Source organism: Ptychodera flava (genome assembly GCF_041260155.1).
Source record: "Ptychodera flava strain L36383 chromosome 3 unlocalized genomic scaffold, AS_Pfla_20210202 Scaffold_27__1_contigs__length_13241970_pilon, whole genome shotgun sequence".
NCBI lineage: Eukaryota > Metazoa > Hemichordata > Enteropneusta > Ptychoderidae > Ptychodera > Ptychodera flava.
The window spans coordinates 1,339,663-1,366,616 of record NW_027248281.1 but is presented as its reverse complement, the minus strand read 5'-3'; the positions used below and the strand labels follow the sequence as shown (position 1 = coordinate 1,366,616).

Genomic DNA, 26,954 nt, shown 5'->3' with positions numbered 1-26,954 from the left:
TTGAAACCATCGTATTGAGTAATGAGGATGACTTGATGAGCAAAAAACAAACACGTGAAATGCTAGAAATTTGATGAGAACATTTTCAACATACAGGTAGTACTTCATGTTTTTATCTGTTTGCATTTGTCATTACTATGATTAATAAATGCGATAAACAAGCCATGGTCAGCTGTGGATGCACTCTTGTATGAGCAAAGTTAAATATTTGAATTTGGTGTCTTCAAATTCAATAGCAGATATGAAAAAACAACTTCTGGGAAGATTTCATTTTGAATCAGTGGTCAAAATGCTCTAGGGAATCCAACACAGAGAACTTCAGTAACACCTACCAAATAAAAATATCAAAATATTGAATGGAACTAGCTTAAGTCTTGTTCTGAAAATATTATTTTAACAATTCTCTTTCTGTTACCATAAAACTATCAACTGGTCATAAAACATTTCAGATATTTCTGATGAACACACTTGCTTCTGTCACTGCACATTGTAAAATGTTTCAACAGAGGTCACACATTCAAAAATTCTAATTTTACTGAATAAAAATACATCAAAAGATCTCTGATTTCTAGGAATTCATCAACATCCATCGTAAAAAAATCACTCATTCAGTTTGCATACTTGAAATCAATATTCTGATAGTACTGTTGTTTACACATTACTCATAAATCTTCCTGCTCGAAAATATGTTTAAGTTGCACAGTCTGCAACTGAATATGTTGGCTCAATGTTAAATGATACATGCTATCTCACTGAACATACCATGCACTTATCACTTGCTACTAACATAGTGCTGATTTAAAAAATCAACATTGTATTATTATTTAAACTGAAACATGATATGAACAAGCTTACACTTCTACTTCCAATGTCATTATATAACTTGGAGTGTACAAAATGCCTCATGCACTTTTGTTTATCCTTCTCATAATGTCGATCAGAATACATTAACTTCTTTTTGGTATGGTAAGATGTATTACATTTGCTTTATGAACACATATTCAGTTGTAGTCTGTGCCACTCTAGAGTGTTTGAGCCTTTTCATGGTGTTTGTCGTAGACTATAACACAGCTAAAGTCTATCAGAGTCTGTTTACAAAGTCCTATCAACAAATTTCATGTTGTCAACGTTACTGTGTATAAAGGCTTTCATCATGGCATTAATCCAATGCTGAATATCAGCTTTCATTTCAGTTGACGTGAGAAACATAAATTGTAGCATCAGCACAGTTGTGGAAGCACTGCAAAGTTTGGTAATCACAGGTACACTTTGCATTTGTTCTGAAGATTTTCTGGGCATTTCATTCTAGATCTCATTGGCTTTTTTTTCATAAAACAATACATAGCCCTGTGATGATTTGACTCTAGATGATGACATATTGCTGACCCTGCAAAGCAAAGACAAAGAATGTTATAATTCATATCATTATTCATCTGTTTTCATCAATCAGAATTGAATATTCTGCAATGACTGAAAAGATTACCATCATTGGTGTAACTATGGATTTTAACCCTTTCACCCCCAGTTTCCTGTGTACAGGTCCAACTTTACCATAGAAAACAGGTCCAACTTTACCATAGAAAACAATGGATTTGGGACAAACCATGGTGGTGAAAGGGTTAAACTATATTGCATAAAGCCACTGAGAAATATACTTTATGTTACATTGAAACTTTGGATGAGATCACTTTGATGATGCAGAGATTTCTTTGGTTTGTATTAATTATCCCTCATTAAATATAATTACTTAAAAATATCTACAGGATCATTAAAATGTTAGAATTTATGCCCTTTCAGTACAGTTGAAATATTGTTGTACATGTTTGTCAAATTTATTTTTCTATGGTACTGTTTGTTCCTTTCCCCAAAGTCTGTGTTCTTCATAAACATGGACCTGTGAGAAAAGCAGTCATTTTGTAAATGGTAATTGGGCTTTCCTTGCATTGTCATTAATTTCTGGGCAGTAACTACAAGTACCATTAATTGGTTGACAAAGATGTCGACTTAGAAGTGATCACCAGAAAGATACAGATACTTTAACCAACCCCTCTGTTTATTGTAAAACACTTTATCCAAAATTTAAGTTCTAATTTTTCAATCTACAGTCTGTCACATGTTACAGTGAAACCTGTCTAAACCGAAAATCCCCCGTTCTGACAAAAACTTTGTGAGAGAGACTGTTTGCCCTGGAACATATACAAGCAAGTGTCAAATACACAGAAATGATGGTCATGTTTGCCAATGTAGTGTGAACATGGATGACATCAGATCATACCAAACCTTTCATTGTGGTTTTCTCTTTGGATGTACAATGGTCAAGTTATCATGTGCTACTGTTATGTAAAATGGTCAAGATATCATGTAGTACCCGTATGTACAATGGTCAAGATATCATGTAGTACCGGTATGTACAATGGTCAAGATATCATGTAGTATAGGTATGTACAATGGTCAAGATATCATGTAGTATAGGTATGTACAATGGCCAAGATATCATTTGGTACCCATATGTACAATGGTTAAGATATCATGTAGTACCGGTATGTAAAATGGTCAAGATATCATGTAGTACCGGTATTTACAATGGTCAAGATATCATGTAGTACCCGTATGTACAATGGTCAAGATATCATGTAGTACCTGTATTTACAATGGTCAAGATATCATGTAGTACCCATATGTACAATGGTCAAGATATCATGTAGTATCCGTATGTAAAGACATCATCATGTAGTAGTGGTATGTACAATGGTCAAGATATCATGTAGTACCGGTATGTACAATGGTCAAGATATCATGTAGTACCTGTATTTACAATGGTCAAGATATGATGTAGTACCCATATGTACAATGGTCAAGATATCATGTAGTATCCATATGTAAAGACATCATCATGTAGTAGTGGTATGTACAATGGTCAAGATATCATGTAGTACCCATATGTACAATGGTCAAGATATCATGTAGTACCCATATGTACAATGGTCAAGATATCATGTAGTACCCATATGTACAATGGCCAAGATATCATGTAGTACCCATATGTAAAATGGTCAAGATATCATGTAGTACCCGTATGTACAATGGTCAAGATATCATGTGGTATCGGTATGTAAAATGGTCAAGATATCATGTATTACCCATATGTACAATGGCCAAGATATCATGTAGTACCCATATGTAAAATGGTCAAGATATCATGTAGTACCGGTATGTACAATGGTCAAGGTATCATGTGGTACCGGTATGTACAATAGTCAAGATATGATGTAGTACCGGTTTGTAAAATGGTCAAGATATCATGTAGTACCCGTATGTACAATGGTCAAGGTATCATGTGGTACCGGTATGTACAATGGTCAAGATATCATGTAGTACCCATATGTACAATGGTCAAGATATCATGTAGTATCTGTATGTCAAGACATCATCATGCAGTACTGGTATGTACAATTGCGGATCAATTGAAAATCTATTTATCAGAAAATAAATTGTATGCAAAATGCTAGTCGGCTTACTGTTCAAATCACAGTGCTGAAACTGCTTTGCCTTAGGGTTCATAATGATATTATGACAGCATTAGATTCATGAAAGGATGTCATTTTGGTTATGCTGGATTTATCAGCTGCTTTTGATACTCGGGACCACAGGAATATATTCTGTTAAAATAAATACTAATATTATAAACATAGGGCCAAAGTCCCTGAAGCTACCATAGACATGGATACAAAATTTAAGTATTTCCTGACTGTATGAAATTATCTCACTATTATTAAAGGTCATCCTAGGGACTTGTAAACCAGTAAGTTCTGTTGAATAAGTTGAGACTGTATGTACTCAGAGAAAGCACACTGAAGACAAATGTTTGAAACTTAAGAAGTTCAAGGTCATCAAAAGCATTATAAGGAATCATGTTACACTTTCATTGCACTGTTTACACAGATTGCATAATTGCTATAAATAGCACATGAGGAATCTTACAGCCAAGCTTTACCATAAAAACCATATCACTTTGACCACTCTTTTAATTGACCACTCTATTTTTTTCCTGAAAAAGTAATCTTATTTTATCCTTACCAAGTCAACCATAAATGGAAATTAGAACTTTCTCTATCTCTATTTATTTGACCACCCTATCCTGACAAACTATTATGAGCAATTTCTTTTAGATAACATAAATGGTGGTTCAGAATATCAAAGTTGGGATTCAGGAAAGTTGCCTTTACATGTTTTAATCCTCCAAGATGGTAAGCATTTCACTATGAACTGTCAAAAAAGGTTGAACTTTCTGATAATTCCACACTAAAATTATTTTGGCTTTGATGATTTCCTAATTAATTCAATTATTTAAAATCTTATTAATTATTTTTTTCTGGGTGAATTGATAGGGTTTATACAGTACAAGAATTACATACAATGTAAGTCAAATACGTTCTGCTCGCTTGAGACATGACGGACTGCACACTGTGTTAGATATGCGTAGTAAAATGTGCCCTCTTTTGGTCAACTCTTACTTCTGCACATGAACTGCATCTGTTGTGGGATTATCACGCCTGATTCCCCAAGGGGAGACAGCCGGCTGACTGTGATTTCGCTGGCTGGCGAAATCACGGTCAATCATAAGTAATTTTACAAATGTACCACATATATAGTGTTCATTGTTTGTTATAGTATTGGTGATGATCGGGACTGTTAAAATCACCAATTACGAAGTCTACATTTGGAAGACGTACGATGTGAACCTAAACTTGCCTGTGAGCCAACCTTCATTATAATTTCTAATGAGCAAGCAACACTTAGTTAACCTGATGAATGATAGCGTGCCTAGGCTGGGGAATAAACAAGAAATAAACGCGTATACAAACAGGAAGATTATGATGTGGTCATTTCGCCGCGAGGTAAGTAATTACAACTAAGGTACCCAACAAGGTACCGACCAGTTCAGTGGCTAGAGGGCTGACACATTGCTCCATATTCGACTTACCGACCAGCTAGTTACCCGTATCAACACAGACACTTATTTATGCAAGAACATACCCACCTAAACATCTGAATATTCATGATGCATAGCAAATAACCGAGCACTTTGAGTTACACATCGTACGGCGAGTCAGCCAGCTGTCACCCCTTGGGGAATCAAACTCAATAATCCTGTGCAGACTCAATAATCCCACATAATATTCAGGTCATGCACGGAAACAAGAGTTCACCGAAAGAGGGTGCATCTTACTACGCATACATACACACAATGCACAGTCCGTTACGTCTCAAGCAAGCACATTGTAGGTAAGAGAAAGGCGGACAGAAAAAACTTGTGGACAATGAAACTTATTTGGTTTTTATCATATTAGTATTTATTGTCCCTGAATATATCCCTGTGCTGTGGACCATGACATTCTTCTCAATAGATTGCAGTGTCATGTTGGAATAACAGGTATAGCCTTACAGTGCAGTGGTTTCAATCATATTTAACAGACCAAATTAAATGTGTTTATATTAATTCAACAACATCACAAGATGCTGTTCTATGATTTGGTGTCCCACAAGGTTCTGTCCTAGGACCTTTACTTTTTACTCTTTACACAACTCCTCTTGATGATGCTTTATGCTGACTATTCTCAGATTTAGTCCAGATGATATCAAATTGGATCTTGAATTATACACTGATAATGTGCATCAATGGATGAGGGCAAACATGCTGATCCTAAACAATGAAAACTGAGGTAGTTCACTTTTCATCGTGTTTCAAACGAGAAGTGACTAAACATGACTGTCTCAAGATTGATAGGTTCGATGCCACCCTGTCCAACACAGTAAAAGATCTTGGCTCGATTCCCATGGTTAAATGACAAGTCAAATAAATAACACTTGTAAATCTGTCTTTTTTGCACTGTACAAAATCCGTAAAAATTCATTCTTTGATAGATACGCCAACAACAGAGAAATAAATACATGCTTTTGTCACCTTATGACTGGACTATTGTAATAGCCTGATGCATCGGATTCCTGACTATCAGCTTAAATCAGCCCTCTCTTCCCTTCAGTACAGATTCACTTTGTGTATCAGTGTAGCATACTGCATTGAGAATATCTTTAGATATTTTTTATTTAAGAAACTTTAAAAAGGTTCCATATATGCAGGGCTTTCATTAACAGCCGTCACATGGCAATTTTTCGCCGCCTGACAACGGAAGATCGCCGGTTGAAAACATATATCGATATCACTTCTTTCACCCTTATTATTAGCATTTACATAGAAAACGGAACAATCGCCAGTTGAAATCAAACACCGATCCTTCCTTTAACACTTTATGATCAGCTTTTACACAGAATTAAAAAAAGTTGCATGTGAAAATGTGATCTACGCTTCAATTAAGGGTGAATCTATACTGCAAACTTGCCTCGCTAACTTACTTCCGCATCATACGAAAGCTTCACTCAAGAGTCAGATAATGCTATGATCTAATTGTCCAATCAAGTCAATTGACATTGACGTGTCGCGCAATGTGATTGGTTTATTTCCATTATCTTCAAATGTCGGATCCTGTGATTTGTCTATTGTGTACTACTGGTTCACCTTTATACCATTTCAAGAAGCCGGCGACGACTGTTTGATTTACGGGGGTCAGGAGGAAAGAAAAGAGGTAATTTTTTATTGCTTCAAATTTCTTGAAAGTCAAGAATTTATGCCACGAGAAGGATTTACAATGGAGTACGGACGTTTACATAGTTTCAATCTCGGATTTATGAAGTCAACTGAATCAACCGTATAATGCCATGAGGCTAGTATATGGTGGAGAACGTAAGCTTATGTAGTCGTTTCTGGCGATCGTGCAGCGAGAGAAACGATCACTCACTAAGGGTAAAGCTAATTTGCTAAACGATATTTTATCTTGAATAGTGAGTCACATGAGTCAAAAATACTCATATTTTAAGGTTCAATACGAGGTTGAAAAAATGTTGGACTTTTTTCCCGTTTTTTAATTTGTTTTATGCCGTACTCATGGTGACTGTGACTGTACAGTCTCCACTTTCAAGCGTAGCTTCAGCGTCTCCGACTCTAAGTCTGGTTCAACAAATTTTACTCCGAAGTTGTTCTATACTATACTGATCGCATGAGAAAATTTTTACTGTTCGATTCATATTATTTTTATTAAATATAATAAAGGGAAAGCGGCTCCACACATTGCCTATACTATTTGTGTCGTTCTCTGTGTTTATGTTTGTTTGTGTATGTGTGGCTCTTGATATGTAGCCGTAACCTGGCTGTCAAATGACAGCGTGATCCTTTGACGCTATGTTTCGAAACCAGTGTGCAGTCTCTTCCTCAATTGCTTTTTGGTACTTGCTCTCCTTGGATTTTTGTTTCACTGTTTATGTTTTAATGATTTTACACAAAAAAAGCTATCAAACTTGATAAAATGCTGAATAAATTTAGCTTCTAAAATGCATAGAAAAGCATCTGGAAAGCCATAAAATAGCTGTAAAAAGCCATAAAATCTCGAAATTTTCTAGGGGAGACCCCTTAAAACCCCCTTCGAGAGAGGGGCACATCCCCTCTCTTGAGCTCTCCCCCTGCCGATGACCTTTGGTCATCCGCTGCAGCGACCTCTGGTCACTGCCTTAACTAGCCTCCTGATAAATTAATTCAGCCTGTTGATAAAAAACCTAATGAAAGCCCTGTTATGTAGTGTTAGCAGCATGGCTGTAATTGACCAAGTAAAGTGTCTGAAATTGTTGATGTGCCCAACAATAATTGGTGATTGTTTTTACCCTGTCACCAAAAGTCAGGCAACAGTTCTGACAGCCTGGATAGCTTAAAAAGTGCCATCTACTCAAACAGATAAAAAACGTAAGCAAGATGATGTGTACAAATTTATCTGCTATATTCACCTACAGATCTACTGCCTATAGATGAGTGTTATTTCTAGAATTTTTGAGTGCTCAGCCAAATGTGAATGCAATGTGCTGGAAAAACACATGTTGACATAATCTTCTACTGAAATAGACTATCTTCTAAGTAAGTTAAAGTGCCTCATGGAAACAAACATGGTTATGGTTAGCACATGTGTGTGAATTGTAACACTTACATGTACACCCTATCTGAAGCTTTACTTTCTGAATAATGACTAACGTTTTAAAATTTTTTGCTTCCTTTTATTTTAATATTGCGTTTCAATTATGTTGTCAATTTTGAATGATGTGATAAAATAATTGACTGTTGAATGATGAATGAATGCAGAATGTGGCAAAACTTGTAGAGAAGACAATGTAAATTGAGCTATTACCTGGTGTCATCAAAAGTATACCATTCTCTTGTTGCTGCATGTTTACAATAAGCTGTGTAATGTCCTCCATAAGTACTGCCGGAATGATTAGACACACCATACAAACTGTAGTAGGGTCCATTACCTGTGTACATGTACAAACATAAATTCAAATTTATTTTGAACAACTGTTTAAGTTCAGAGGGAAGTCACTGAAAAATTTAAAACTCCTTACAAAATCACTCAGATCTGAAAGAAAATGGATGGGAAAGGGGAATTTACACAGAAAGAAAACGGATGGGAAAGGGGCATCTGCACTTATAATTTCAAAAAGAAATTTACGATTGGATACACTGTGAATTTCAGATGAAACTAAGAAGGGGTCAGGTTTAAATCATTAAATTGCAAATTGAATAATTGTGGATATGCAGTCTGTGCATATGCACTGTACAACTCCTTTTTCTATAAAGTGCAATGGTTTCTTTTTTCACCAAAACAGAAGCAATTTCCCATGAAATAGCTTACATGGAGTGATAACATGTTAAGTACTGACTTACCAGATGAACTGAATTCATGTAAATTGAGATTATCAGAAGGAAAATCAACCATTGAAGTAAGCTTTGCCCGGTACTTTGTGGCTGAAAATCTCTTCAGATCTGAAGTTAATACATCAAGGAAATATGTAGAGCATTCCAAATTCTGTGACACACAGTGAGATTATTTGTCCACAGCATTTCAAAGAGCTAATCCGGAAGTCAAATAGATGAAGTAATAACCAATAGCAGAGTAGAGCTTTCTGAAGTGCAGCATTTGGTTAAATAAAGTGAAAGCTTTCTGAAGTGCACCTATTTTATAAATGTTGCCATATAAAGGATACGTAAGACAAGAATTGATGGGAATTTCTCAATGGATAGTTTCTTGATACATTTCCTCTTGTCTTGACACCGTGAACATGTCTGCAAATGAAGTATTCCAACACCATTATGGTAAGATGTGATTCAGCATTGCCTACAAACTTTGTATGGTTTAAACCACTAAATGATACATGACAAGAATGGTGAATATATTAAGAAATCAATGACTGGGCAGTTGTATAAAATTTTAAAGAAATGCCAAATATATGAATTGAAATGCTATCAAAAGTTGGTATGAATGTTGAATTCCATGAATTGATTGACTGAAATTATACTATTTCACTGTTTCATTAAATTACACCATTTCAATAATTATACCATTTCACTAAATTATCACATTAAATCACACACATCAATAGGTGTCTTATTTCAAATCTTATTGTACATTGACTTGAGATAAAAACAGGCACCAGATAAAGGTGAAATTCACATCTGCTGTGATTGAAATAAAAGTGCCGCACACTATATTTATTTTGATTCTTGGGAATTTAAGTCCTTTATTAAAAGTGTGCTCCCTCCCAATATGTGAAGCTACAAACACATGGAACATCATCCTGTTAACGTTGTAATGGAACTGTCATCAGCTGACATGAACGGCTGACATTTAACAAACCTTCACTGTTAATACTGCCTCTGTAAAACATACTCTAAAGCTTTTGTGATTTTCTAGAAATACCAATGATTCTTGATTAGGGGCTATGGTCAAACATTTTGTTATGTTTTTGCTCAACTTCAGACACCACCGGAATTTACAACTGTTCACAACTGGCACTTCTTTGAAGATGCTTATGGTAATTTATGTGATACCTTGGTGATAACTTCACAAAGACTGACTGATAATATCGCAGTACGGTATTAAGAATTTTTGTTTTTTGATCTTGTGACTGGTTGGATACTTTGTTGGTAATAACTCTCTTTCCCAATTGTCAGAACACACAAATGTAATTATGTACTGAATTTCCATAAAAATAAGCCAAGTAAACAGATCAAAAATCACTATTGATAACAATGGGTTTGGGCTAAACCATTGTGGTGAACAGGATGAACTGAAATATATTGTACTTAGTTTAAGACATCTTTACTCACTGGCTTTTCATCACCATCTAAGATTTCTTCCTTTGTAAAAACTTTAAAGCACTGGTTGAGGGATACATCGTCAGAGTAACCACTTGGCTGAAATTGAAAGGCATTGAGAAGTTAGAGACAAATGTTAGTTGGTGAACACATGAATAGCTGTAACTGTAAAAGATTAGTCCTGATAAAGATTTATTAAACAATTGTTATCAATCAGCACTGTACCATCAGTCATATAATTTGAAAACTGCTCAGTTTTTTGACACTGCAACCTACCAATGGTTGTGAAGATTCTTGATGGCAAGAATGGATACATATACTTGTTGTAAAGATTTTCATATCATTTCATTTTACATTTTCATTCACAGTTAAAGGCCTGTGTTGGCACCAGATTGTCTAATCAGAAAATTTACCCACCCGATTACAATTTCAATCGAAAAAAAAAGGCTATCACACATCCGTAATCCTCTTACAGACTAGAACAAAGGGGATCCTAGGGATTGCAAACAGTGCCTTTAAAACCCTCTTTTGGACAAACATGGGAGGGTCAGACTGGAGGCTAGTCAATCAACTCAAAATCCCATAAATTACAGAATTCACACTTGTATATTCAAGGGATAATTTTTCTGCATAAAGAGTTTTGACAAAATTTCTTGTTTTTATTGAATTTAGGACCTTGATTATTATTGAAATGCTGCCACTTTTCCTTGGAATTTCCAACACATCTGCACCCACTTTCCTGATACTGTTACCAACTTCGACATTAAAACTACAGCTACATTGCACTGTAAATTACAATGATAAGAAACCTTTGAGTAGTTCCCTATTGTACTTGTGTTACATTTGAAAGAAGTCAGCCAAAGTATCTGTGTGGCTCTGCTCTGAACAAATGAACTGACTGAGACTACCACTTTATGTCACTACACTCTAACAAACCACAGCACATGTCAATCACTTTCATTCACTCCTTTCACAATGAGAACACACACAACAAAGTAATGAGTACATAGGACAATTTCTAACAGCTAGCATAACTTACAGGAAGCACATGTGTAGCATGACAATAACATGTTTTCAGATTTAAATTTTAAATCATATACTGTTAAACTTAACACTTTACAAGCAAACACTTTACCTTTGGTATTGGTAATGACAGATCCCAAAATGGGTCAAAGGTCACAGAGCAATGTCTGCAGACAGTACACATAAGGGTGCTCTTCAACTGACCAACAAACAAATCAACAATGTGACTATTTTCCCGACTGGTGTATCTGTTCCATGCATCTCGTGCTTTCTCTTTATCTCTGTTCAAAGGAAGTAATAAATGATTAATACTGAATTTATAAATGGATAAATGGAAATCAGGATTGCAACACAGGAGAAAAAACTTTTCTTTTGCCTAAAATTTATTTATTTACCACTGTATTGTTCTTTACATGTGTTGTGTATGACGTGACTGAATTGAATTGTCAAAGGTAGAATATTGTGGGTTGCTCATGTATAAGTTTAGCCTATAAAAAATGACATGGTAAGCTTTCCAGACATATTAACCACTGTTGTATTCTTTGAAGGTCAAAACTTTCTAACCATCAATTGTATTTGATCATCTACAAAACTCATAGATATCCATGTAGAAAGGAATTTGAAATTCTTACGGTATATCATCTGGGATTTCTTCATTGTATCTCGGTTTTTTCATTACTTTGTTAATATCGTCATGCAGCCCCTCTAGCAGAAACCTAAGAAATTCCTGAGAATCTTGTTGGCTGGATAAAAAAATCAAAATGTTTATATTAATTGTTCACATAGATAATAAAATGCCTATGTCACAGAGTCTTTGCTACTGAATGTAGTAATGACAATACAGTGGAGATGTAACAACCAGACAAAGAGATTTACAAGATAAACAGATGCTCCTGACGCAGGACATGTTCATAACATGTTGTACAAATAAAACATGCTTCAAAAGTCACCAGTTGCAGTATTTTCATTAGATGCCGGCAACAAGGGAAGGTGCACAGTTGTAACAGCATCTTCACTGGCTGGGTTTCAGGAGAAATATTGAACAGGATGGAAATCCATGTGTTATATCATTGGCTGAAAGAGAGCCCATCTTTCAGTCACAGCTACTGGTATATCATTGGATATATTGTGTAAGTCACAATAGAAGACTGTGATGTCATTGACTGTTTTTTTTATGTTAAGGGGCAACAAGTAGAGTTTTCCTTTTGAAGTAAATATCACTTTTAGTGCTTCTGTTATATTTTAAAAAGTGTTTGGATGGAATATTCCTTTTCAGCTTGAATATCTAGGTAGAGCAGAATATCAAAACAATTTGTTTACCTCTGCAAACTGACATCAAAGTAAGGTATACAGAATGAGAAAATGGGCGTATGGCAGCCATATTTGATCGTATCACAAAACAAATTGATGTGCATATCTATGACATTGTCAATGTCCTTGTACCAACTTTTAATAAAATCGGTTGAAATATGTCTGAGTTATGGCTCTGTACATGAAAAAATCGTAATAAAATAGCCGCATGGCGGCCATATTGGATCATGTCAGAAAACAAATTGATGTGCATATGTGTGACATATGAAGTAATCCTTGTACCAAGTTTGAATGAAATCACTCTAGACATCTCTGAGATATCTGCGTGAACGCACGCACGCACGCACGCACAGACGGATGGACATGACCAAACCTATAAGTCCCCCCCCCCCCCCCCCCCCCCCCCCGGTGTCTGTGGGGAATAACAAATTTCTGAATATGCTTCAGATTAATTTTTATTGGATTGGAAAATCCAACATGTGATCATTAGCATATATCAGTGCCAGTTGCAAATGCTGGTGCACTTTGTCTGAGTACTATCGGTTACTATGAATATCCCAAAGGATGCACAAGGCTATTGACATAGCCTATTATCCAACATGAAGCGGAGGGCAATGGCCGACGGAAATGTTCTAGCGTATCATTTGCGGCATTTCCAAGATAACCTTATTATTATACATCTTACATTTGTAACTTGGGCATCAACTTGTCTTGGTATTGACCATTTTCGTGGAATGTCAATAGATTTTCTTCTGATTTATAGTGCAAGTGTAGAACCCTATCTTAGGCAGGCTTTTGGATAGCCTGTGCATTACACGTAAAAAGTGCAAGACATATTGTGCCGCTCGTCCAATGGGTCTGTTCAACAGTGGACACACAGATGCAGCCATGTACTTCTTGTGTAGATAAAGAGTAATTTTGACATTTTGATTATACAGGTAAAAGCGGTGTCGTAGTTTGGCAAACAACCCTGCAGAAAATTTCCTCAGATTCACTGTACCCTTTGACATTCAGGCTTGTATGCTGAATTTAAATCTGCTCATAAGAAGAGTATACGTATCATATAATGTTATGGTTGCAGTCTGCTGGTTGACTCCTTTAGGCATCAAACATATTGAAAATTTACACGGTTTACAGTAATTGTAAACTGAATCTTAAAAGGGACAATAAAGAAGGCAAAAGTTGTCGATGTAAATTCCCTATTGGACAAGTGTTGCAACAATGGTAATGTGAGTAGCTAGGGCACTGGCAGGAAATACAAGCCATGCGATTGGTCCAATTTGAATTTAAATCATATCTTCACTTGCCTAAGTGTAGCTAAGGGTCTCATTGACGGAGAGCTTGAAGAACAAGGTAAGAAATCACTAAGTTTCAGCCTTTCCATATGATTAAAATAAATTAAAGAGCAGATACAGTAAGTACAGGTAATATTCACTGCACACTAGCGGTATTTTATTTATTAGGCATTTATTCCATGTTATTTGCCAGACTTGAAAATTGGATGGTTGAGCAAAATGACAAGCAGAGATGTATCCCTTTATGAGTTATCAGAAAGGGTGAGTATTCAGAGAGAGTGGTGGATACACATGAGAGCTTACTTCTCATGGCCAAGGCGGGGGGTACATGTATGCTTTATTTCATATATGCAGGATAGTATTAGAAACTTTTTAAGGTATCATTTATTGACTATACTTGTAAACAAACAAAGAAACAAACAAAAACAAATACAAACACAAAAACTGTTCTTTATTGACAAACATGAATAACTCTTTGTGCATGCATGCATGCATGTTATTGTATATGGAAACAATACATGCAGTACGGGTACATTACCTGTATCCAACAAATCTTGGCGCAAATCTCTGGATTTGTGTCTTGAAGGCAGATGGATTTACGGGGGAATCAATATGAGGTTTCCACATTGTTTTCAGTAATTCTGCAAATGCTGTCAATTGTAGTAATTATGAGTTAGTCTCCAATGGATCTTAAAGTTACAGACCCTAGATCAATGTACAGTATATGTGTTACAATTACAGTACACACCTTAAAACCCATGTAAAGCCCATGATGCAACTGGCTACTTATGTCATTGACAGACAACGGTAATATGTGTCTGGCGATGTTTATGATGTCAAACTTTGATTCACATTGTAGTGAAGTAGAGCAAGACCATAAGTGTAATGATCTTTGACATGATTTCCATGACTTGAAGGAACACAAAGTTCTCAATTGAACACTTTGACTGTCACATAAGGTGGCAAAAAACCTTGTTCCTTTGTCTGATTATTAACCTTTCAATGTTCTGCATATTTGTACCTGTATGCTTCTATTTATTCACTTTTAATTACTTCACATACATTGTTTTATCATGGAGTTTAGATTTCTTGGACAACTGTAATGTGCATCGTGGATCTTTATCTTTCTCTACACATTCCTTACGCTGTCAACTCAAACATCAGCTTTAACAGCTTTATCTCTGAACAAATTGACTAACCGTGCAAAACTTTCAAAAGAACAAAGAATTAAAATCACATAAACAGTCAATTTCATCAACCCTAAATGTGAAAACCTGGGATTGAGGGCTGTCTTTCTAAGATTTGATGATTTTGTCTCTATCATTTAAAAGAGCTATGAAGCCTGAATATAGCCACTGACCTGTCATCAGCTGTCCTTTCATACTGCTATTGGATCGATTTAAGTCTTTCTCATAATCATCTTTGAGGCAATATTCCAGCAGAGATCTGGTATTGCTTAGACATTGCAAAATGGAATTCATAAAACACTGCAAAGAAAGTATCAATAGAAAGATTATTATTGAAGGTACTCGTACTACCCAGTTCATGATGAAATAATGAAATACAATTGTTTGTGTGAATTATCCTGAAAAAAGACACCTACCGGTATAATTTTTACCTGATGTATAATTGTTTATATCATTATCAAATATTTTATCACTGTCATAGCAAATTTCAACCTATTTGGATAAACCTACATGTAATGAAATTCAAAGGAAAGACAGAATATGCAGCGGCAAAACATACAGAGCCAGTATTTTTCCCATTTATCTACTTCAGTCACCGCTAATCATTTTATTACACACTGGCAAGGTGAACTTTATGCATTTAAAGGGCCCCCCCAAAAAATTGTTTCTGGTCCACGCCCAGGATATCAAATGGTCCATCCCTTTGTATTGACCATCTTTACACAAGATATACAATGACCAGATTGCAGGAAGTATGTGAAGTATTTACAACCTTGATACTCTTAAACAACATTGAAAAAAATTTGGAATACAATGTATATTTGTTGGAAACAAAACCTGCTAAAATCACCTCAGCTATGTTTCCTAATCTAATCATTTTTTTTACTGCATTTCAACACCAAATACAGTTTACCATATCAAATGCTTACTAAATCACCACATTATGTACTCTTAGCTCCAGTATAAAATAATCTTTTCACAATATCTATAAATTTTGTTCATATCAACATCAACATATGTACCACCACTCAAAGTAACCTTCACGCCAAATTTCAAACCCTAACCCTAACCAACATTGTAAGTAGTTGTTGTAAGACATTTGTTTACAAAAAACAAGAAAGACAAAAAAGTATTGCAATTGTTCATCTCATTCTGACATGGTAATATATGTATGAAAACATTTGTAGGGATTTACAAACCATATTTCAAATCAATACAATGGACTATTTCTGTGATTTTTTTTCTGTCAAAAATTAAGAAAAACTTCTCAACATAAAAACTTGAAGAGATTTCCCTGAAAATTAAAACAAGCAACCTAACAGCCAATGGAGCTACTTTGTGTTCTGTAGAGAATAACTTTTTGTGGCATGTGCTGAAGAAGGAGGATATCTAATCTTTGAATAGCCCGCTTCAGGTTGACCTGACCAAAATTGCAAAAACATCTGCAATCATTATAATTTGAACATATTAAATTCTGCTCATCTGTGAGAACATATCTGTCTACTCAATATCAAAAATACAAAATCATAGATTTCATCCTAATTTCAGTATATCACATTAAGATAAACCAAAGGAACCTGTATACCGAATATGAAAGCTATCAAATTAGCAGTTTTAGAGCAACACATTGTTTGACCAAAAATAACAAAAATTGCCCTAAAAATACAAAATTGCAGATTTTATTGGAATTTGAAAACATCACATTTTGATCAACCTTAGGAACCTGTGTAGCAAATATCAAAGTCATAAGATCAGTACTTATTGGAGAAATAACTTTGACCAAAAATTGGGAAAAATTGCCCCAAAATTACATGTATCAAAATTTCAATACAATTTATACAAACGTGACTGAGGTCATCCCAGGGAACATAGATACCAACTTTCAAAGCAATCTGACAAGATGGCATGATTGGCTAAAGAGTAAACTAATCGGCTTTGTTTCACAAAAGATGTGAAATGGTTCAATTTTGCCATAAATGAATAACATGCACTTCAGTTCTTAAGATATTTGTGTAGACAGACCTCCTCACATACACTGATACAGTGTACATACAAACATTATACATAAACTAATGCCAGACAAATACCCATACTTATAGTTTCTATACACTTAGTCTGTTAGCTAATGAGAGTAATAAACTTCCAATTCTACAAGTGATACACAATCATCATCATCTACTGTACATGTACATGTACAGATCAAACAGGAAAACTTACAGTGTTTCCAAGGTTTTTAAGTCCCACTAATCCATTAGTGACTCCACTACTGGTACTTCGTCTGCTTGTCTGATGAATAACGATACAGAAATATTCAACATCCTGATTGATAATAATTGGAATCAATGTGACAAACAATGTACAATAAAATCACAACATAGAAACATGCAACAACAAAATACAATACATATGACACAATGAAATACTAGTATTAACCATATATACAGAGCAGTAAAATTAGTTAGAATTTTCAGTAATTTTTATACAAATAGTGTGGTTGAATTAAATACAAAACATAGGGCCAAAATCCCTGAAGCTACTATAGACATGGATACAAAATTAAGTATTTCCTAACTGTATGAAATTATCTCACTAAGGTCATCCTAGGGACCTGTAAACCAAATATTAAAGCTGTCTGACCAGCGGTTAAAAAAAAAAAAATACTGTCAAGGACAGTGTGCTCACATTTGGTGTGCACTGGTCCACTCGAGAAATATTTAAACCAGGAAAAACAAGAATGTCAAAAGCAAATAAGGTCTCCAACTTTAAGGTACTGGAGGTTATCTTTAGGAACATGCATATCAACTTCTATAGCAATGGGACAAGCAGATCCTAAATACATAAGCAAATGTCAACAACAAAAAATAGACAGAGAAGGTTTGATAAAAAGAAAAGAAGGGAGTGGGTAAAAAAATGTACAAGGGATCTGGTAAAAAAAGTAATGCTACCTAATCAATCTTCTAGACCCTAACCACTCCTGATTATCAAATGTTCCATTCCTTGGTATTACATAACGCCAGATGACAGGAAATTTATTTACAACATTGGGGAGTTTTTAATTAATGCAATGAGTGTTATCATTTCAATGTAAACGGTGCTTAAGTTAGTTACAGATAGTGAAATGCCTTCCACTGTGGGCGGTGATTACAACATCTGGAATTATCCTGGATCCAAATTTGTCATCAGTTCTTGAATGTCTTACAAAGAAAAGTTGCAAAAATTGGTCCGCAATGAAAAAATTCACCTCAGCTTTGTTTTCTGGATCAAAATGTCCTACAAATTGATACCAAATATGACAAAATTATGTTCACAGCCTTCAAAACTGTCTCACAACATATCCTGGGTTGGTGTAGGTCATTTAAGGTCACAAACTGAGAAAATTACCTAAAATATACAAATTTGGGGGTTTCCCAACACTTTGAGCAGAAAATATGTCTAATAACATACCTCAGGACTTTATACCAAATTACAAAGCTATCAAACAAGTAATTTTGAGAACAAGTTTTCTTGACCAAAAATGACAATATTGTCTTAAAAATACAAATTTGTATATTTCAGGACAATTTCCACATATCTAACTATTGTCATCTCTGTACGTCTGTGTACCAAATATAAAAGCTGTCTGTCCAGGGGTTTTAAAAAGAAAATACTGTTTAAAATTTTTTGACCAAAAATGACAAAATTGCTCCAAAATAGTAATTTTCCCAATTTTGTCATAATTTCAACAAATTAGAAGAGTAACACCCTCGCAAAGATCCAACCCCAATTTGAGAGCCATTGGGTAGGCGGTTTCAGAGTAGAAAAGAATTTTTACTGAAAATGAGAAAAATCACCAAAAAATTCAGCAAAAATACAAAATTAAGGATATCTTCACAATATTTGTAAAACTGTTTACGGTTTACCTAAGGTACTTGCACACAAATTTTTAGAGCAATCAAAACAGTAGTTCTTGAGTTATTAATTCTTGACCATTTTCACATTTTGTAAGCTCATTTGCATAATTTTGGCAATGCAGACTTCATTTGAACAAAATCCCATCTATAGCCCAGGATGCATCCACACACCAAATACCAAGCTGAAACGTGCAGCGGTTTGCGTGTTTTTGATGTTGACGGACATACTGTACGTACATACATACATACATACATACATACATACATACATACATACATGTACATACATACACACATACATACTGAGATGCCATCGACTTCAGCTTATACGATAAACTCACATCAGTATAACCAAATGTGAGCTAACAAGCGACCCAACAGTTGACAGAGTTCTGCTGTGTTATGTAGAGAATAACTTTTTGTGACACACGTATTGATGAAGAAGGTGGATATCTTTGATGGCTCATTTCAGGATGGCCTCACCAAAAATGGCAAAATTAGCTGCAAAAATACAAAATTGATGATTTCATCACAATTTCAATATATTACATTAAGATAAAGCCTAGGAACCTGTATACCAAATATCACAGCTATCAGACGAGTAACTTTTGAGAAACAAATATTTTGACCAAAAATGGCAAAAATTTTATTTGAACTTTTTTGTCTCAAATCTTCTTGTACATACTTAATAAGTAGACCAGCATAATCTTTTGGAATTTTTTTTCCCTTTTCATTTCGGCTTTGAACTTTCAACTTTTCTCTTACAAAGCCAAGAATCAAAATCAGGTGTCACTGAGCAAAGTTTAGTAACAAATTACCTAAATTCAAAATGGCTGCCATCCCTGTGTTAACTGTATTTGGAAAATGAAATTTTCGATTTCCAAAAAAACTACCGGTACAACAATTAAATTTTTCTCTCTCTGAAAGAATTATTATGAAACCCACAAGAGGTTGACCAGAAAAGTATTGAATACATTTGAAAGTCAACATATATGTCACTAAGGTGCAATCTACTTTGATCACATACAATTAAAAATCTCTTTTCACTGGAATGCATATCGTTGATAAATAATATTCACTACTCTTTTGCTAGATGCAAGTTGGATACTGTGCTGTAAAATCCAAACAATCTGGTATTCCTGTAGAAGACATCTTGACACACTGTGGTTACATAATTAAACTTACCATGCAAAAATGAATGAGTTACATCAGTTTTTTTCTCAATACCTTCTACAAGCAATTTCTTTTGAATCTTTAAATGGATTTTTTGTGATCACATAAATGACCTTGTTACCCTTCATTTTTGATTTTCATTACATTATTTTGATTATTATTATATTATCAATAAACCTCTTTCAGACTTATGCTTAGAAGACACAGGGTATTAGAATGGTTGACCCTTAGACATTTCTTATAAGGAGAGTCTCACCTATCAGCAGGGATAACGATAGAGTTCCGGTACGTCTGCAGTGGGAAACATAAAGGAGGTACTGTAGCTGTCCTGAGAACCAGGCAGAGCATGGTATATGGTTTATACAGGAGTAGCTTCCCACTACAAATGTCCAGTTAATCTTTGTGGTAAATGTGTCTGTAGTGAAAGTAAAGACACTTTACAAGTTACTAAACTGATGACAGTACACACATAGATACTTACATATGAAGTGAGTGGTTCAGCTTTTGTCATTTTTGTCCTTTCTCTTAATGAGCTATCCGAGTCCAGTGAGTTGGAGCGACTGCTATTAAGTACTGATGGATACACTGCTGTTATGGGTTCCTTTGAACTACTGGAATATCCACTATTGCTGGTGTATGGATGTGAAGTCTTGGAGGTTTTACTGGTGAAGTGAGATGAGTACGTTGTTTTGTATGATGAATTAAAAAGTTCATCCACTTTTTTATCAGCATCATCTTTCACTTTAGAATGCTGAAGCATTTCATATCGTTTCCCTGTATCGATGTCTGAGATGTTTGTCATACTGCCTCTATTATGACGACTGGTTCTATTAATTGGTATGGTATCATGTAAATCAAGTCTACCAAAGTCACTGGTAAGATCTGTCATACTCTGTGTTCTTTTAGATTTCGTAAGAGTTCCTCTGTGTGATGGGGAATTTGATGCATTATAAGTGTTTTTATCACCATAATATTCATATGACTTTTCTGTGTGTACTGGTTTAACTGGAAGTGGTCCTGTTCTGGAGTTTGTGTCATTTTTCCGAAGATTATCCTTTATATATGCTCTGTCCATCTTTCTTCCATCAGAATACAATGGTCCAGGTCCTGGAGGTAAAGGCCGTGGAGCAGGTGCCCTTCTTGAAGTCCCATACATCATTGTACTGTCATACTGTTTTGATGGGTAAACTTCATTGCTGCGTCTTCTTGTACTCGGGCTTCCAATATGTCTTGTCATATTGTTTGGTGAGTGCAGTCTGTAATTAGCTGTCAATGGTGATGACATACTGTGTTTAGAATATGACATCCTTTGCCATGTACTCTATTAAGCTGCTAGGCAACTTTTGTAGTTTGTCTTGATCAGCAGGTGTATCACCTTCCTTTGAATATCATCATGTTGACCTTTACTCAAAATTTCTGTCAAAGTAAAGAATTAAAACACCAATCATTTCAATATTCAGTAGATTTGAAAGTAGACATATATAGTATGGACATACAATTTATCAAGGTGACTTGAAAGGTGGTAACTTTTTACAAGCTCAAAGAGCAATCTACATTTACCAATATATGATACATTGTCTAAGATAGACATTAAAAATGATGATAAATATGTTTTTAGTGGAGAAGTTATCTAGCTTACTTTGACTTAAAGTTCTTCAATTATGAAGTGTTAAACAATTTTTAGAACTTTTACTTTCACTTTACTGTCCTTTCATAGTTTACCTATCATTTCCCAGTTATATTTCCTCTTAAATGGAATAATTAAACAAAACTTCTTTAAAAACCAATCCTATCAAAACTGGAAGATGTTCTTCTTTGATAGTTGTCTGATTGTATTGACATGCTATACATGTAGCCTAAGTATCAGACATTAAGCCTTAAATTTGACTCTATGGTAATAGCTATTGAAACATGAATTTGTGATGTAAAAAGCTTAATTCAGCTTCCATTCTAGTGAGCAGATTTGAGGTGCAGTAGAAGTTGATTGTTGCTCACAGGTGGTGCAAGTGAATGCCTGATACTGTTTTGCCAAGAAAGCTCATACTTGGCGTTGCCGATAATCAGTGATCAAAATTGGTTCACGTAAACTTTGGGCCGGAAAATTTGATAACCCGGTGGGAGTTTGGAAGATTAGCACAGTAAGTTCTGGAGAAAAAATTGATTGGCAGTTGACAACTTTGAAAATAATCTACCCAGTTTCTGTTGAAGCAAGCCAATTTTTCACAGGTAGTCAGTCATAAAATAAACTAAAAGCAGATGTCAAAAGTGTACTGCATACTGGGGTTAGAATGTGTTGCAAGAAAGTGGAAAAATCATAATACATGTATGTCACTGCTACAATTTGAGTTGATGAATAAATCTGTGTTACATTTCATAGCTGTTAAACAATGAGTGAACTACAAAGGATGTCTCACAGGCCGGTACATTTTTGTAATATTGGTTCCCTTGGTTGGCATGGTCCAGTAAATTCCAATGATGAAAGTGAATAGTCTGCATAATCTTTACAGAAAACACTGCTTGAAAAATAGCCTGGCAACTTGATCAGTTCAACTGACATAGAATTAGGCAAATTAGTTATTGTAGAAGCGGAAAACTATGGAATGATTGCTTCATTGAGCTCATCATTGGACTTGCACACTTGTCACTTCAATTACATGGGAAAGATCCATCCTTTGAAGTACAATTTCAGATGAACAAGTATGGCTCTTGGCTCTGCTATGCAATCTACAAATCAATAGTAATCAGTGCACTACGCGATACATGGATTATGTATTTGGCTGTTCATATTCTGTAGCTGCAGTAGAGTAGCTGAAGATTCTGCTAGGGGTTGGGTTCAGATGGCAAAATCTACTTTTGCTGCCAGACCCACAATCCCAGGCAAAATCTTGAGCTACTCTACTCTAAGGGTTGGACTATTTGGTATTCCATGTTTTTTTTTGTTGAGAAATATTCTTACAATCACATGACATGACAAAAGCCACCTGGGGAAGAAATGTACGGCAGCACAAAATTGACATGTAACATGTAACTATACTCATACTGTACAGTATGTGTTTCAGAATGCTTGAAAGTTCGAAAGAGATTAGAAGCAACCTGTACTGTGGCATGATTATTGATGGGAGAACTTGTCATTGTGGACTCAATCTGTTTAAAAATCCACGACAACTGTTTAGTGATTATGTTTTTTCTTGGTGGAAGGCTATATGGCACAAACCCACTAAGGATTTGTACAACTGCATAAAACATGGAGGGAGTGGTATTACATACATTGGAATGACACAATAATAATCCCATTATCCAGCGGAGGTTGGAAGGGTGATGTCCCTCTCCTGATAAAGAAAATTTGAAAATGTTATACATTAAAGCTCCATCAGCTGTATCTTTTGCCTATTTTTTCAGAACTTGTTTTGTGGTTTCCTTACATTTTCTGCATTGAATCCCTAACGCCAAGTATTTAGCATAGCAACACAACCTATATGAATATAATCTACATTGTTATTATTGAAAATAACATTGTATTCAAGTCTGGACTCGACTAGAATTCATTTGTAAACAATAAACAATGATCACTACATACATACAAGCTGTGTTGACAAAAAGAATACTCAAAATTTCAGCATGACAAACAGATTAGGGTCAGACACGGTAGTTGATACAGAAGCAGAATACTGAAAAACTTGCCACAAGTTACAGCTTATGTCCCTTTAAAATGCAGTCATTTGGTGGCCATTTTGAGTGTTTTAGACATGCAGGTTTTGTGAAGACTCAAAATTATATTACATACAAAATTTCTCACTATAGTACTTTGTCAAAAGAGACATTTTCCAATAGGAAAAATTTCTATTTGACACTGCTAATTTCGATTTGACACTGCAACTTAGAGAAGGAACTTTTCAGCACACTGTTGATGCCAAGAAATCAAAATGCTGCTCCTGCATACTATGTATAAGCTACAAAAGTGCTTGGCAGTTCTACATTTTGTATAATTTGTAATGTTTCAAAAGTTTATGTGATACATGGGTTCAAATTAAGGGTATAGCATACTATAGCTATTATTCGTTTAATGTAGCTTTATATTTGGAAATTAACAGGTGTTTCCTGTAACATGCTTTGAAGTTTTAATGACAAAATACATCTTTAAAATGAAAAATGTTATAAAAATGGCGCATCCGAAGGATGTGCTGAAAATGAACAGTAATAAGTGACAGTTACTGTTTGTGCCTTATTTTTTACTTCATCTCTGCTGGCAATCTCTTTCATAATTTTGCCATAGAGTTTCTTGGAATCTAAAGTTTCTTTCAAACATCTTCAAGATCCCCCCCCCCGATATCAAATGGTCCACCCCTAATGCTTCTGATGACACCACAATTTCACATTTTCTAACGAAAGCTTCTGTGTACCGTCAGTAACATAGATGTTCTCTACGGGTATATCTAATGTTAATTAACAAGCTTGCTCGTGACCGCAAACGGCGCTACTAATTTCACTTCATAATCATATCGCTACAGGGGAGGAGCGCATGATCGTTTCATGATGTACACATCCGTTTGCGGGTAGTTGCCACGCAGGGACCTTCGTAACAAACGAACCAGACGGTACACACGCCCGTACCTATAACCATATAACGCGAAGACGGTCATGCAACGGATGAGTTGCCATATTTTCACATGGTTGGAATGTCTACTCTCAGCCACAGTCCCTCTATCCACTGTGTCTCAGCGTCATCCGGACCGGGGTCGTTCCCGAGATCGCTGCTGGAATCATAATAGCCTCGGAAAAAACCCGGAGTGGCCAAAAAAAAGTGGAAATGAACTTACCAGTAGCTAGAATAAGACTTATCAGGCTCGCCAAGCTTATGCGAAAATCGAAAACTCGGTCAGATAGTCATCTGTCCTAACACTCTGACAGTTGTCAAATGTACGATTGAGAATGAACTCAACACTGCATTTCCAAGATGGCCTCCATCTTGTCACGTGATATAGTAGTGGTGCCATAGTAACAAAGCCACCAAACCACCACACAGCATGCACTGCGCACTTACGCACCGGAAACCGATTCCATATGTTTCAAGGCCGGAAACTACTGCGCCACCACTTGACCCATACCCGAATCACTACTTCCAAACGAAGGCCGTGTTTGCAATGAATTGTGGGAAATAAAGCTTAGGTCACGGGGTCATTCGTGCCAAAACGCTCGAATCGTTACATGTGGACGCACATACACACCAGCATTACCCATCTTACCCATCACGCAGACTGGACCTTGCCTATTGCTTGTTATTTTGCTATAGCTTGTATTTCCGCACAAAGTGACCTCACACTATTCTCAGGCGCTCGTTTTAGCTAGGTAGTCTGCTAAATCGATCGATTTTCGGCTCGATCTATCGATCCCGTACTCGATCTGGGCGCCACTGCAACCTATAAACTGCTCCTTGGAGGTTGCAGTGGCGGGCAGATCGAGTACGGGATCGATAGGTCGAGCCGAAAATCGATCGATTTAGCAGACTACCCAGCTAACGAGCATCTGTGTGACCATTCCTTCACGACAGTGCAAAGATTGTCGACACAGGCGTTGCGGCCAGGTTCGTAACTGTGTATGTATGAGCGATATGATATACAATACATGTAGTTTGAACATTGACAATGGATCGAGAGGCAGACCTTTGCATACTTCGACTATAATTGCTTCTGTCGCTTGTAAACCGTGAAACCATATTTGGCAAAATATTGAAAGTAATGTCAGTGTCACCTAGGCCAAGTTGGCCAAAATGAAATACGTTTTTGACGCCATGATTTCCCGGCCTAATCTTCTCTGTTAGGCTATTACCACCTCAAACCCATTGGATGCTTTGCCGCAATATAATGAAGCATGATTTCGCCACCCAATCATGGTCCCTTGGACCTTTGACAGTGACCTTAGACGTAGTCTCGGAAACGATGATGCTATTTTTCCACAACAAATACTTCAATAAAACGTTGTACCCACTTTCGCCGTCCGTCCAGCAGCTCGCGTTCGTCACTATATATGCTCACGTCTTGACGCTTGAAAATCTGAGCCCGACCCCCGTTTCATGCAGGAGTAGATGGTCCCACGCATAAAATGACACCGCTAAAGGGCCTTAAAATCACCAAACTTTCTTTATGTGGCATTTGTTGATTTTAAAAAGGCCTTTGATTCTGTTTCCAGTAAGGGTTTATTTTTAAAAATGCAGAGATTAATTCAGTTGTGATGTCCATGTATGATAATACTCAGTATAACGTGAAAACGTCAAACAAAATTCCAGATATATATTCGATTGGTTTCTTTCTTCATGGGGAGGGGGCGTAAAAACAAGGTTGTAATCTTTCATCTACATTGTTTAACATATTTATTAACCATCTCCAGAATATATTTGGTGAAATTTCTTTCTTTCCCGTTGATATGGGAGATCTAAATTTAAATTGTAATTTATATGCTGACGATTTAGTTTTAATATCAAAACTTATCTACAGATTTGTTTGAATAAGTTGCATTGTTTAAAACCAAAAACGATGGCTTTCAGTAAAGGTGACCGTTTAATAAAGAGTCATTTTAATATGAGAAAAATGCAATTGAAACTGTAAATCAGTATACATATTTAGGTATAGTTTTTACACCAAATGGAAAATTCAAACAGAATCAGTTTACTCTTAAAAATAAAGCAATGAAAGCTTTATTCAGCATCAGAAAGTCAATTTTAAGTGAAACGGTGTTGAGTCCCAAACTTTGTCTAAAAGTCTTTGATACTTTAATCATTCCAATTCTTTCTTATGCTTAAGAAATCTGTCGAACAGAAATTACA

The 26,954-nt window shown here is 35.7% G+C and overlaps 1 protein-coding gene across 1 annotated transcript; it reads right to left on the bottom strand.

The window, feature by feature from the left end:
- Window positions 1-1,148: 1,148 nt before the first annotated feature.
- LOC139126267 (ubiquitin carboxyl-terminal hydrolase 2-like) lies at window positions 1,149-25,106 on the bottom strand. Its single transcript, XM_070692314.1, has 12 exons — window positions 24,952-25,106; window positions 20,616-21,550; window positions 17,289-17,357; window positions 15,245-15,371; window positions 14,423-14,534; window positions 11,911-12,021; window positions 11,391-11,559; window positions 10,268-10,354; window positions 9,145-9,223; window positions 8,825-8,923; window positions 8,289-8,412; window positions 1,149-1,387 (listed from the first exon to the last, which is right to left on the bottom strand). Exons 2-12 carry the CDS (start codon window positions 21,438-21,440, stop codon window positions 1,306-1,308), a joined length of 1,884 nt encoding a protein of 627 aa, XP_070548415.1. The 5' UTR covers window positions 21,441-21,550; window positions 24,952-25,106; the 3' UTR covers window positions 1,149-1,305.
- Between the last annotated feature and the right edge of the window lie 1,848 nt (window positions 25,107-26,954).

Excerpts from the sequence above, each read along its gene's own strand:
- LOC139126267 (XM_070692314.1), bottom strand. The coding sequence starts at position 21,440 with ATGTCATATTCTAAACACAGTATGTCATCACCATTGACAGCTAATTAC. Across the intron at positions 17,358-20,615 it reads CTGAACCACTCACTTCATAT|ACAAGCAGACGAAGTACCAG; the intron begins GTAAGTATCTAT and ends GTTATTCATCAG. Across the intron at positions 12,022-14,422 it reads CCAAGATTTGTTGGATACAG|CCAACAAGATTCTCAGGAAT; the intron begins GTAATGTACCCG and ends TTTTTTATCCAG.